General features: G+C 40.9%; 1 protein-coding gene across 2 annotated transcripts in view; it reads left to right on the top strand.

The window, feature by feature from the left end:
- Window positions 1-15,021, top strand: part of LOC133446138 (neuropilin-2-like) — a 146,949-nt gene that overhangs the window by 89,982 nt on the left and 41,946 nt on the right. For both annotated transcript variants that reach the window (XM_061723975.1, XM_061723976.1), the window contains exons 9-11: window positions 4,322-4,497; window positions 5,874-6,047; window positions 7,694-7,838. In XM_061723975.1, coding sequence (XP_061579959.1) covers window positions 4,322-4,497; window positions 5,874-6,047; window positions 7,694-7,838 — 495 coding nt within the window. The remainder of the gene's footprint in view (window positions 1-4,321; window positions 4,498-5,873; window positions 6,048-7,693; window positions 7,839-15,021) is intronic.

The raw sequence follows: 15,021 nt of genomic DNA, 5'->3' as shown, positions 1-15,021 counted from the left end.
GTACGCATGCGTGTGTGTGTGCGAATGATAGAGAGACAGACAGGGATCTGGAATATATCAGGTATCTTGCCTGGGCTTCTAGCTACCACTCACCACTGGTTTTTTTTTTGGTACTTTCTTTTAACACCTGAAATTGCATTATATATCACCTTTCTGTTTTTCACCAGCTATCAGCACTGAGAACACTTTCTAAGCACTTTTTGTCCATTTCCCAGGCCTGTTCCCCCTCGATGGTACTTTGTGATTTCTGGAATCAATCATAGGCCCAAGGGAATCAAAGACTTCACATGCTACATCTTGACACTTTCATATGGGTTTGCCTTTTGTTAAGAGGACTGGTTTTGAGGTAAACGGGAGCTTAATAACCCGTCTTACTGCAAAAAAGTTCTGTAAGCAAAGATATCTGCTATTACCCATGCAGTGTCTAATCTATTTAGTTTCCTGCAGCAACAGTTTAAAAGAATTTAACAGAAAAGACTTAAGCAGTTTTCTACTTGAATGACCATAGAGTAAAATCCGATATTCATCCCAGGGGAATATTCTGGTAAACCTGGGACTTAATTTCATTGTTAAATAATGATGATGATTCTTTGCTGACAGCAAGTGGTCCAGCCCCAGAGGCAGCCAATCATAATGCTCCTTCCACAGTTCTTCACTGCTGAGATGACACGTTCATGTTAGTCAGCCCTGTCCTTTAATGCACCATACAAAGTGCTGAATATTTTTTGTAGATTTTGTCTCATCGGTCCCCAAAATACTTTCCCAACAGCTTTGTGAATTTCCCAACAGACTTAACTCACACAGCCAAAAGTTACAGAGCAGCAGCTTCCTCGTGGATACTCATGAAAATAGATGTCTGCCATTTCCAACGCAACTTCAAGTCCTCTGCTTCTTTACCTCGTTCAGGATTTTAGGTTGTGTCTTTGATGTCATCTTGACTCGGGTCCCACTTCTAGGAAGAGTAGCCTCAATAATAAATCAATTTTATGTTTAACCGTAGACTGATGGATGCCTAAACATTTTGCTCACATCAGCAGATGCTTCGTTTGAACTTTAACAATTAAAGTCGCTCTATATCACACCTCCAAACTCAATCAATTATTGGCACTGCAGGTGTGCAGACTATTGACTCCAATTAGCTACTGTTGACGTCAGTTGATGTTGGATTCACTTTCTTTTTCCTCCAGCATTGTGAATGTCTCATGGGTGTGTTCACACTAGGGATGGGCGGTATGGACTAAAAAATGTATCACGATAATTTCCGGCATTTATCCCGATAACGATTAAAAAATACCAATTCAACTCCACCTTTTCAACTATAAATCTATCTCGCTCTCAGATCCGCCATGTTTGTTACACAAATCGTCATCAACGGGAATTTATCCTTTTTTCTTTCTTTCTTTCTGTCTTTCTTTCTTTCTTTCTTTCTTTCTTTCTTTCTTTCTTTCTTTCTTTCTTTCTTTCTTTCTTTCTTTCAGGCTCATTTCCTTCCTTCCTTCCTACCTTCTTTCCTCCTGCTCTCTCCTTCCCTTCCTCTTTTCTCCCTTCCTTCCTCCTTTCCTTGTTTTCTCCCTTCTCCCCTTTTCTTCCTTCCTTCCTTCCTTCCTTCCTTCCTTCCTTCCTTCCTTCCTTCCTTCCTTCCTTCCTTCCTTCCTTCCTTCCTTCCTTCCTTCCTTCTTTTTTCCCTTCCTTCCTTCTTTCCTCCCTCCCTTCCTTCCTTCCTTCCTTCCTTCCTTCCTTCCTTCCTTCCTTCCTTCCTTCCTTCCTTCCTTCCTTCTTTTTTCCCTTCCTTCCTTCCTTCCTTCCTTCCTTCCTTCCTTCCTTCCTTCCTTCCTTCCTTCCTTCCTTCCTTCCTTTCTTCCTCCTGCTCTCTCCTTCCTTCTTTTCTTCCTCTTTTCTTCCTTCCTTCCTTCCTTCCTTCCTTCCTTCCTTCCTTCCTTCCTTCCTTCCTTCCTTCCTTCCTTCCTTCCTTCCTTCCCGTACGTTGTGGATTTAACGCAGAACCATAAATCATTTTTACACAAAAACTTTATCAAAGGGAATTTATCGTTTTTACCGCGAGATGACATATTCTACATATAAATATATAAATTCTACATATATATATATATATATATATATATATATATATATATATATATATATATATATATATATATATATATACAATATGTTTGTCTATTATTACTGAGACGTAGATGAAGATCACTTCACAATTTACGGCAAATGAATGCAGTTAATTTCAAAGGCGTCACATACCTTCTCTCGCTGCAGAGGACGTAGCACAAGGAGGGAACCTAGTAACGCTGGACCGGGGCGTGTATTGGCAGAAATAAAGCAGTCAATGACACGTCATTAACTTAAATCACACTTTATTGTCTCCTGCTCTACTTTTCTCTCAGTTTCTCTCTTTAGTTTCGCTCTGTTTTTTCTTCTACCTCATCCAGCTTTCCCCTCTGTCCTTTTATTTCCTTTTCTCACAACCTCCATTCCCACTTCTTTCCAGCGCTCTCTCAGTTTCCTTAAATCTTCCTGCCTCGTTCAGCAGCTCTTTCCCCTTCCATCACCCTAACCTTGTTTTATTTTAGCACTGCAGCACTTCATCAACCTCTTATTTACTTTAACTTTTTTTTATTTTCACCAAGCTTGTGTGCGTGCATGTGTAGCCATGCACATCTGTATCAACCCGACCGTGTGTTATAGCTATTGTGGGACCTGGTTATGGGGAGAGCTTGGTGGGAGTGGGCGCTCTTCCATGTGTGGGTGAATTATCAGAGCTTATGTGTCAGAAAGGGAGTCTCAGCGCATGTGCGGGGCTATTTCGCTACGATGTGCTAGTGCAGGCCACTTCATGTGAGCGTGCGTGCGAGTTTAAGAGCTCTTAAGCTGGTGTGTAATAGCTGACTATTTCTGCTGGGACCTAAAGAGACGATGCTCTCGTTGACTCCCACTGCATTCCTGAATTAAAAGGCCTGCTGGAGGCTGCAGCTGAACCACAGGGACACAAAGATAAAACAATGCAATAACAGATTTTCCTTCTGGTTGATGAGTTTTCACAAGTGTTACCAAGCTTCAGGGAGCCCAGCTCGAGCTGGCCTTGTTTATCGTTGATGCATTATTCACTATGGTGAGGCACTGTTGCAAACGTCACAGCATTAAACATTCATCTCCACTAGGACCTGAAGAATGTCACCATCAATCACAGTCACCCCTCCATCTCAATTCACTTGCTGGCTGTTCAGTCCATCTCTGCTTGACCTTTTGCCTATGTCGTTATCTCTCACTTCTCATCTTACCCTTCTTCCTTATCTTTTGTCTTGCATTTTCCACCAACCAAGATGTTAACCTTTTTTTATTTTGCCATATCATGCCTTTGTCCCGTACATTTCCAAACCGATGTGGTCACGCCGTTTGATTGCCTTTGTTTTCTGTCATTATTCATGCAAGGCTATATTTTTAATGCTTGTCCGACTAAAACACATTTGTCGGTGTAGTAAACAGAATCTCTTTGATCTGCGGCAGGCTTTCATGCTTCCATTTAGTTCTTCCATTTCTGAGATCTCGGGCTCAATTCCCCGTGCAGAATTCCCCTTGGCTGCTTGGTTAAATTTATGTGTCAAGTTTGCAGCAGGAAGGAAAAATAATGAAAGAAGGTGAAGAAAAGCAGCTGCGATGGGCTGCAGAGTGTAACACATCAGTCATTATTTTAACAATTCATGTCACATTTAAAAAAAAAAATATCTCCAAGATGACACGATGAAGCATTGAGTCCTAATTATTCTAGACCTGAAAGTTAATTATATTTGTGAAGGTGCAGCAGCCTCTTCAAGGTGGTATTACTGGGAGTGAGTCACTGTGTTTACATGCATGACAATAACACAATGTAACGGTAATATCATGGCAGACATGTAAACTCCTTGTGTTGCCTTATATAGCATGTTGTTGGAGTTTTCACAGCACTGTGCAACACCAGATAGCCTCCACCCTAACCTTAACCCGCCCCCTCCCAGTAGCAGCCATTTCCACCCGTACAGAGATTACTCAACCATTTGTTACAGGGAGGTTGTGGGCTTTAAGTTTATGACCGTCTCATAAGTGTCAAAGAGAGTGTCAAAGGGCTCAAGACTCACTAATCATACGTCGGATGAACAAGTCTTTGCTGCAAAATCCACAACAGTCTGGCTTTTGTTGATACTAGTCTGGTTGTTGCAGAGACAGTTTCTCCTGTATTTGTTGGCACTCCAATGATAGAAGCACCAGACTGCAGACTATTGACCATTCGGATCAGTGTTGTAAATCTGTCTCGCTGTCTCATGTTCAGATGCTCCGTGTTCAGAGCTGCAGGGTATGCTCTCTGGGCTGCTCCCCGACTCCCAGATCTCTGCCTCCTCCATGAGGGACATCCACGGGTCCATGGGGGCAGCCAGGCTGGTGGCCAGCCGGTCAGGTTGGTTTCCCAACCCGACACAACCCATAGCTGGAGAGGAATGGCTGCAGGTATGTAACATAACCTTAAAGGACATATAACCCGCCCTTGTTTCAAACATTGGTGTAGTGTTGAGAAATCTGTATGACCTCTTTGTGGCATGGATTGGTCAAAATACTAAAGAGATACACAACACAAGAGATGCACCTTTTCAATATATCTGCACAGCTTTGTTTATAGCAGCTGGTTTTAGGAGGGTGGAGTCTCCACTGGATGTGCATCTCTAGAAATCGGTCTTACAGCTTCGTGCCCCAGCATTCTTTGTTTTCTATCTGAAACAAAACAAAAAAATCTGACTGTAGTTGCAGATGAGAAGCTGAAGGGAGGCTCCCTTTCAGTGCATCAGAACAACTGGGGCAAATGTGACCCATTTACAACCCAAAGAAAGAGCAGTTCAAAACAAATAGTGAATTCAAAACAATTGAAGGTATCATTTTTACATTTGAGAACACTGGAAGAAGTTCATAAGCAACCTTTAAAGGAGCTTGAGGCCGGATTGTGGCAAGATTTATGAAAATAATCCGTATACATTTTAAGTTTTCTAGTAATAATGTCAGATGAAGCGTTCCAAACCCAAAAGAATGAGCCCTCTAGTGTATCTCTCCTTTGCCTTGAACAGGCTGTGTGCTGCAAAATGTGCTGCAATTCGGTCCCGAATTTCCCGCGCTGGGCTGCGGATGTGACGTCACATGACGCTGCATGTGTGTTCTCCCCGTTCTCCCGTGCCGGCTTCACTGTTGGCTGCAGTACCCCCAACGGCCGTCATGGTGAAGGGTGGCGCTAGAGAGTCTCATTTCTTAAAAGGAGCCTCATGCTCCTTTAAGTTGGATTTTTGAACATACGCCCACAAGGCACATGAAATGGTTGTTTATCATAACTCACAAAGATGAGGAGGGGTGGAGTGGCTACAGAAGTGGGCTTGAGTCTGGAGGAGCCAGGTTTCAAGCCCCGGAATGACAACCAAGATGAACCACCTCGGGCCCCTGAGCAAGGCCTTAACCCTAATTGCTCCATGGTGTCTGTGGCAGACGCTTTGGATAAAAGCGTCCGCTAAATGACAGTAGTAGTAGTAGTAGTAGTAGTAGATGAGGCCAATGTGCATCATTTTACAATCTCTTTTAACTCATCCACTCTTACTCTTATTGATAATACAGAACACAGTTCAGAATACATATGTGACCTCCCACAGCTGTGTTAGTATGAAACTCAAATCTTGGCTGGTGCCTTCACAGTGATGTTTCATTTTTGACTGAAAACAGGAACTTTTACAAATTGAAGTTGAAAACCAAACTACAAAGCTACATTACTGCAGGCTCTGGGATAAGTCTGTGATGAGACTGCTGCACTCTGTCTGTTAGTGTAATAACTGTGTTTTTCTGTGTTGCAGGTGGACCTCGGTGTACCCAAGATGGTGCGTGGCATTATCACTCAGGGTGCCAGAGGGTTGGAGGGTAGCACCAGTGCTGAGAACAGGGCATTTGTCAGAAAATATAAACTATCCCACAGCTTGAACAGCAGGGACTGGAACTCCATCATTGACAGCAAGACTGGCTTTGCTAAGGTAAAGGCAAACACTCTCCACACATAAACACGCCTCCCTGTCCTGTGATTGCCACCTCAGATCTCTCACATTCAGTTTATTTATAGTTGTATCTCATCTCCGTCCTTCACCTATCTCCTACTGTTTCATGCTCCCTTCTTTGCCTCCTGTCTCTCTTTCACTCTTGTTCCAGTGTATTTCTCAACAAAAAAAAAAAGAAATTTTGACAGCATTCGCTCTCATAATAATTCATTTTAATCACCTCACTCCGGCTTCTGTCTTTGCCTCGCTCTTAATCCTATACTCTCTGTCTCATCCACTTGTTCACTCATCCTCCATTTGTCTCTCATGGGTGTTAATTAAAAATGTCTTTCCTGCATCAGCGCTCAGCACTGCTGGCAGTATAGCGCTCCATGAGTCGGGGAACTTAATTCTCTTTTCTGAGTCGATGCCGAAAAATGCTTTAATAGTACTACTGAGTGCCAGAATTTGCTCCTCGTGCAAAAATACTGCTTTCTCTCATCTGACTTTAAACAAACATCCTGCTCAATTCATCTGAGGCTTTTAAAAATGCTAGAAATATGGATGACAGAATATACAGTTAGGCTCATGAAACCAACGGTAGACTAGTGTAGTCAGCGTTAGACTTGGTATATATGTTTTTGTTTCCTGCCAAAAGCTGTTGCTGCCTCAAAGAGTACTTGAAATTCAAAGAAAGGCGACAGACACAGTGTTGTTGTTTTTATGGCACATGTCATACTGAGCAGGAAACAAAGGTGATTAGCTGTGTTGGATGACTTTACTCAGCTTTCCTGTTTTTTCTTTTAGCTGTCAGCGATTTTACTGTCAAATAGTGTAATCCACAAAATCTTTCTGCCTCAGTTGCATTTCTTAGTTCCTCCTTAGTATGAAAACTTCCACCTTTGCTGCAATGTTTACCACAATATTGCAATAAAAACACTCTCAGCTGAAGGTAACAGATGGACCCCAAGTAGCAGAAAATAGGTTCAGGACCCCATAAACATCTGTGGGCTTTATAATTACCTTGGCAGGCTTCTTGGTGGCCCTATAATCATAATATGTACATTTTGACTCATATCTTGAGAATTGTGTGGGTTCCCTTTTCATTTCAAGCTCCCGAATCAACCCCACCCCCCATTCAAATAGACACCCACCATTTCATTTATAAAAAAGTGAAAGAAAAATGAAGTCATTTTAATATCTCACGAAGCAGCTGAGAAAAAGAATCTGAAATGTAAGATATGTTTGCAAGGCTTCAGTTTATGGAATTATCCCACTGGCTCTGGTAAACAATCAATCAGATTTCAGAGGCCAATGACTGGAATGACTGGCTCTTTGTTGCATGTGGAGACAAAATTGATAGAAAAACTAATCTTACATCCTTTGATTCCGTATGTGTTCTCAAACTCCAACAAAGCACTTCGTCCAGTCATCCTGAATTTTGCTCTGCATCCTCTCCAGACAATTACCAGTAAAGACCAGTACCAATTTCATTCTGAAATTCTTTCAATGACTGCCAAATTTGATCAAGGTTCATTTAGTTTAAGGTGTTTATCTGCAGAATGCCACTGTCAAGAATCGGCTTGGACGTGGTCAAATTTGGAAGAGAAACTATGTTTTATCTTTAACTTTTGGCCTTTCTTCAGATTTTTGAAGGAAACAGCCACTATGATACTCCAGAGGTGCGGAGGTTTGATGAGATTGTGACACAGTACATCAGAGTCTTTCCAGAACGATGGTCGCCTGCTGGGATTGGCATGAGGATAGAGGTCCTTGGCTGTGATCTACCTGGTGAGTACATAACAGTTATAAAAGTCAGGTATACTGTACATATTAGAGTTTAGAGTTTATTAATTTAGCAAAAAAGATGCATGAAGCACTGCGCAAGGAGGGAACGAAGTTCTATAGCGAACTTGTACAAGGTTCCACCCCTGTCAAAAAAACAAAACAAAGGACAAGCAGACAGCATGCATGAGCTAAACAACAACAAAAGACAAAGATCAATAGCAACAGGAATTCAAGTACTTGAAACAACTAATAATAAAAAACACAAAGAAAGAACAAAAAATGTGACAAAAGCAGAACAATGAGAAAGAATATATAATTAAACGTCGATACAATTAAAGGTCGAGTAGAGAAAGTAAATTAGGTTCCTGTGGAAAGTAAAAATTCCTTTAGGTTTTTTTTGAAAATGCATTGGGAGGAGGTGGACCTCAGTGAAGAGTTTAAGTCAGACCAGAGCTTGGGGCCTCTATAAGTAATGTTGAATTGGTGACTTGAGGTTCGGGAGGACGGTATAGATAAGCTATTGTTACTAAACCTTGTTTGATATGAGTGAAAGTCTGTTGTCAGAATAAAGAAATTGTGAAAAGTAATAGGCAGATCTTGTTTCCTGTATATAAACTTATGAATAAAAAGGCATGTTTGATAGGCATTCACCTTATCAATAGGTAAGAGTCGATACTTCAGAAAAAGACGCGCTGATGGCCTATATCTAGAGGAGTGGGAGATCAATCTTCTGAAACTTAGCAACTGCAACTCTACCTGAAGTAAAGAAACGGAAAGGAAGTCCAACAAAGCAAACGGCTATAGGTGACTTTCCTTTAACAACACTGAAAATGGTGGCAATATTAGATATACATAGACATATTTCCCCCCATATATACATTCACACAATCAGCATGCCAAGGATGCCAAGTTGCAGCATTTTTTGGAGTGAGCCCTGATACCATCTCCAAACCGAAGCCCAAGTTCCATATAACGGGGGATGTCAAAGTAAGGCACCAAAGTCAGCGTCCCAGGAAGACAACACCCCAAGAAGACTACACTCTGTCAACACTTAGGTACCATAGGCTGTCTTCTACAGATTTGCAGTCAATGTTTCCAGGTCTATATGACTGACAGGTATCTGCCCAGATAATCTGGAACAGACTGCACACAGCAAATCTCTGGTCTCATAAGGCTGCCAGGAGGCTGCCATGACTGCCCTTCCCCATCAGGCCCGTTTGTGCTGGTGTCTGCAGCACGTCAACTGGAACCTGAACATGTGGAGGAACGTTATGTTCAGGGATGAGGCCAGATTCTGCCTACAGCAGTTGGATTGTAGGGTCTAAATGTGGAGAAGACAATGAGAACCCTATGCTGATCACTGCACAGATAGAGTAACATCTTTTCGTGGAGCAAGTGCAATGTGTGGGGCAGAGTCTCTCTCACTGGAAAAACAAGGCTCGTCATCATTAGATCAACTCACTGAGCTATCCAGGGCCCCGGCCTCCCAGCAAAAGTGACCTCAACCTCATTGAACACTTGAGGGATCAGCTCTGGTGTGCTGTTTGTGCCAGAGTGACCAACACAACCACGTTGGCTGGTTTGCAACAAATGCTGGTTGATGAATGGGATGCCATCCCACAGCAGTGTGTGACCAGGCTGGTGACCAGCATGAGGGTGAAGTGCCAGGCTGTTGTGGCTGGGTCTGGTTCTTCCACACACTACTGAGGCTCCTGTTTGTTAAATGGATAAATTGTTAATTTGCCAATATCTGTTGTTTTTTTCAAAATTTCAATCATCCAATCCAACAAACAAGAGTTAAAGGTGTTTGGCATTGGCAGAGAAGATTTGGCACTTTTTCCATAGGCGTAACCCATATACTCAGCTCTGCTGCTCATCCCACAAATACATGTTCCTTACAAATGTGGCCCCATTTAAAAGAGAAATTACCAGGCTTTCCAACGATATAAGATTAATGCCAAGAAGCGTTGTTACGACGAAGAAATAATCTGCCAAACACAAATGTCCTCACGTTTTATGCTTTGTTTTTACACACACACACACATTTATATAAATAATTTCCACATAATATTTCTATTCGTCATTTATGTGAGAGTTTCTGTATTGAATATGACATTCTGTTTTCCTGTTTGTCTGTGTGTCTGTGCATATACTTGCTCTCACGCATCCTGCACACATACTGTAGCAGCGGTTGAAGTTAATCATCTTGCTCCATAGGAGATTTTTCAACATGTCTGGACAGGGATTAAAATGTCTAGGTCACGGGACTTTTACTAATAGTGGCCAGCTGTGCTCTTCATTGTGATCGCTGCCTTTTAAGTTAGCAAAATGTTGCAAGCATGTATAGTGAAGGATTAGCCGCAGTCTGTTGTGTAATTAATTTTGAAGTTTATGATCAATCCATGACTGGCTATCTTAAAATAAAAGCATGTTTTCCTAATTTACATGCCAGCTTGAAATATTTTTCTACTTTAGGATTAGTGTCAACCATTGAATACAGACCATTAAGTACATGTTACTTTACTGATGTCTGCAAGTTTAATTTATTGCAATTTGTAAGTGCAGTGCAGGCTTGTGGCAAGAATTGTATTCATTTATGCATTTTTCTCAGCTACGCAGTGATTCCAGAAATCAAGGCCATTTGAGGAAAAACAATTACAGGGCAGGTAATAAAAAACTGAATACAGAAATACATTTAAAATTTAGGTTTTTTTTTCTTTTTCTTACAAATGTAGGAGTTGGAAATTCTGACTTTGTTGTGACAAAGGGCTCAGAAATAAATTCATATTTTCCAAAAGTAATATGTCATCCAGTAAAGTAGATGGAGAGGGCCAAGCTAGTTACCACAGCGCTAGCTGACTCATTACTTTGATGTTTCTGTTTTCTGCTTGCTGGATATTAGTCCAGAATTATAGATAATTATCAGCATCTCTTCTTTGAAGAGAAACTACCGTGAATGATGCGGCCATGTCTCAGACCTTTTTAGCTCTTCATTTGTTTGTGTGCATGAGAAAATCATGTTCTTTGGTAGGGACTGACAACTGGACCAATTGGAGACAGTATTTTAAGGTTTTTCTTGAACATTTCCAAATGTATAGAGTCAGAAAGTCAGACTTTTTATAAAACGTTTTAGAATTTTAGAATAAGTGTACATGCTGTTGTAAGAACTAAATCAAGTTTTTGAACATGTATGGCTTTTCCTCCTCGACTTGTGCAGCAATGATGTGTTGGATGAATGATCCTACCAATGAAATAGAGCCATTGGATACTTATCAGGAAATTCATGACATGACAGTTAAATGAAAATGATCAGAGCATTTATATCTTAAAACTCTTCATGAAACACGACTAGTTTGCAATGGCTCCGTAAAATCAGTACATTATGGCCCGGATCCTCTCCACTCACCTCCTTGTGCCGTCAGATCTCACAACTGTGGTCAGGTTGTGACATGAGACAGGTGAAGACAAAAATATGAAATGACACATACCTGTTCCCATTGGACATGAAGTGGCTTGTTGCCTTCAACAGATGGATACAATTCTCTCATTCTCAATTTGTGTGTGTGTGTGAGTGTGTGTCACGAGGGAAAGAGACCCAGTAGGGAACGGTATATCCCAGATGTGTCAAGCTAACCAGTGTGTTGTTCATGATGAGGACACTGAAGAATAATGGAACCCCGATTACTTTTTACAGTACATTACATGGAGGATTATATATGATAAGCGTGTTCCAGTCAGGGGAAAAATGGAAAATGAAGTTAGGCCTTCGGTAACATTTTTATCAGTTAATATTCGATGCAGAGCTATGTCATTGTCAGAATAAAGGGGGATGTGTGACATTAAATCTTTTTAACTGAGGGTGTTTGTCCTATTAAAAATTGTGCTTTTACACTTAATGCTAATTTAACTACTCATCCAGACCTTAAAGACAGCGCCAAACTGTTTGGAAATGGTTTTGCAGCCTTTTCCAGATTGAAATTCAGGAACAAATGCTTCTCTAGAATTATTGCTTATATCTATCCCCCTTGTAATTTTTTTCATTTTAACACATCTGAATGCTCTGGATCAGCAAACTTCCAAAATGTCTGCTTTTACAAAGGACTGCACATTTCCTGGTCATCAGGGGTGGATCAAGAACTAATGATACAGTATATGGAATGGAGCCCACAGACAATAATTAGATATGTCGCTAAAATCAAAAACTTCAAGCGATGGTCTCAACTTAGGGGCCTGTGCTTTTCAATTTAAGAAAGATTGAAGCGGTAAGTATTTCACCATTAATCACTGTAAATGCATGTATTTATGAGAACTGAAAGCTTGAAAGCCTGGCAGCAGTAACCTAGTGGAATCGGTCCATATGGCCACAACTGCCTGTGGCATTTAACTAAACGTCACAGATAATCAGGCAAAATCAGTCAGCTTCCAGTTTTAGTTCAATATTCCAATCTTCAAACAATCACGCACATATTTTGATTCAGTTATAGTCTTAATTCTTGCCAACACATGGTACCAGTAGACGGGGAGCGGCTGCACCACCACCGAGTCTACAGTGGGCTCCATCCCAGATATGGCACCCCCTGGAGGGCAGGAGGACACATTACTGGTCGGCTCAGTAGAGGTGCAAGGCAGGCATGCAGACTGCAGTAGAGAGCTCAGAGCTGGCAATTGTCTATTAGTTGGCAATCCTCCATTAAACCACTGTTCATCTGTTTCTGGGCATGGCAAGTCTGTCAAGCTTTGAATTTCTCCACATGCTTATTAGTGTTGCTCTGGAAAGACTTAAATACTGCTTTCTTTTAAACCTTTTCAAATAAATAAATGAATAATTAAAACATGTCAGCAATGGACCACACAGCTTGTGCTTATTAATAATCACTTTTAAAGCCAAAGTGAACAAGATAAACTGACAATATCATTTTGCCCACATAAATGTCTCAAATTATTAACCTAATTTTGAATGAGTATCGTCAAATAACGATAAATGATTATATTAATGATAATATTAACTCAGGACTATCTATCTATAACATATGGTTAAGTCAGAATTTATGTTTGCACGTAAATTCCAGTTGAAGTGTGCAACATGTGCGGCTGCACTGGTTCCATTTTCTATGGACTATACAAAGACTCATTTAATGCACAGTGCTTCAGCAACAATCACTATAAAGATAAGATTATTGAGTGCTGCTGTTTCACTGATTGTCTGCTGGTCTGGCTGACTGTTTGTCCGCCAGATGTTTGCCTTCTGGATCTAATCTGGGCATCAGACATGATAACAGTTCACTCCCACTTCACATGAACACTACAACAACCACAGCAAGCCATCCTACAAATGCGGCTAGACACCGCGATAAGTTAAAATCTGAAATTTCACTTTAGTCTTTGATTTTTTTTCATACTTGTTATTTCAATTACAAAAATTGTCCAAACCTATGATCTCACTAGTCGTGGAGTCAGAAACGTTTTCCGTGAGCTATGAAAGAAAACAAAAGGAATAATTCACTTGATTTTGTTTTCCTGTTGCTCGTGTGAGTGTTTGCTCTGTTGTTTTGAGATGTTAGAAGGAGGATGAAATATTTAGTAGAGCATCAGCTTCAGTCCACTGAACACAGCTGTTTACACAGAAGTCAGTAGCACACAGAAATGCAAACATTCAACTTGAGTGGGTTAAAGTGGGTTTCAGAGCTGCAGCTTGGAACAAATCTGTGGAGTACGGCAGTCAAAGACAACAACTCCATCTCTATCTTTACTTTGTTTTATCAGCTGTCCTCTGAAAAAGACTTAAAAATGGTGCAAACCCTGATTTTTGTCACAAATTAAAAACCCTTACGTATCCAGCGTTATTGTGCCGTGTGTGTGTGTGTGTGTGTGGGGGGGGGGAGGCAGCTTCTTATCCAAATTTACTTCCTTCTCAGTGTTGGCAAAAATAAAACTATATTTAGTCTTCCAGTCTACTTGTGTATTCCACAACATGAGCAGTAGTTTTTATTACATTTACTGTTCAAATGTAGACAAAGAAATTGCTTTTCCAGCACTAATTCAGTATTGTTTAGATACTGTACAATCAAGTGCGGTGACCTAAACAATTTCCACACATGAGCGACAATCTCAGCTCCAAAACCCAACTCACAATTACAAACACAGGCCACACAGTAATGTAGTTTAGCATCTCATTATTGTGCCAAACCTTCAGTGCAAACACAGAAACAAAAGCCAGAATATTACTGCTCATTTCCAATCATTCACGCTAGCTGTGGAGGCAACGTGTAATTTAGGTCTCCTAACCCCAACTGGTGGATATGAACTGCTTACAAGCTGCCAATTTCTATCATGTCTGAAATGACAGGCATCGGAACATCTGGAAAGCTCTCCTCTCTTTCACTCCGTACCTGGTTGTTGGCAGGCAAGCAGCTACAGGTGTACACACAAATACAAATAAATACAACCCCGTCATACGCCACCTGCTCAGCATGAAGATCAGAGTCTGTTCTTTGTTTTGTAAATACATGCTAAGTTTCTCCTCGTCTCTGAAAACGACGATGTGCAGCGTGGGATACATGAGGAAAATCAACTACAGAAATGGACGGAGGTGAAACCGCTTCCTGTAACTATTCAAATATTGTGAAAGACTTTGTTAAATATAAATATAATATAAATATATCATAGCAGTCTAGATGAAAACTCTGGCCTTTATTTGACCAAATTCAGAACTCTTTTTCTGATCTATTAAGTATTTTTTTTATGTGGAAATAACCAACAGTTCACATATTGATGTGTTTATTTGGACAAAAAAATCATTGTAATGTGCTGTCTGTGTGCTCAAAGCGCGTTCCTCAAAAGATTTGAGGAAACTCCTTAAAGATCCCGTTGATCCCTTTACCACTTCCTGCCACTAAGGAACGACCTCCTTACAAGAGACAAAAAAAAGTTTGGAGTACTGAAGTCAGGCTAAGGATGGAGCAAATCCTCAGCAAAGCCGGGCCGTGGAGCCACCCCTCCCAGTGGGAAATACAGAACACGAATGTTCCAGGATATGCAGCTTTGACTCTTGATGAGTAAACAGTACTTCAAAACCTTGGACAAAACAACTCTGACTTATCGTGCAACAAAGATCACTTGAGATTATTGAGTCATGCTTCTACTCATTTTGGCAGTGCCATTTGTGAAACGTACTGCCAGCTTATAT

This window comes from Cololabis saira, chromosome 6 (assembly GCF_033807715.1).
Source record: "Cololabis saira isolate AMF1-May2022 chromosome 6, fColSai1.1, whole genome shotgun sequence".
Taxonomy (NCBI): Eukaryota; Metazoa; Chordata; class Actinopteri; order Beloniformes; family Belonidae; genus Cololabis; species Cololabis saira.
Note: the sequence above shows the minus strand (reverse complement) of the source record. Positions and strands in the feature narration are given on the sequence as shown.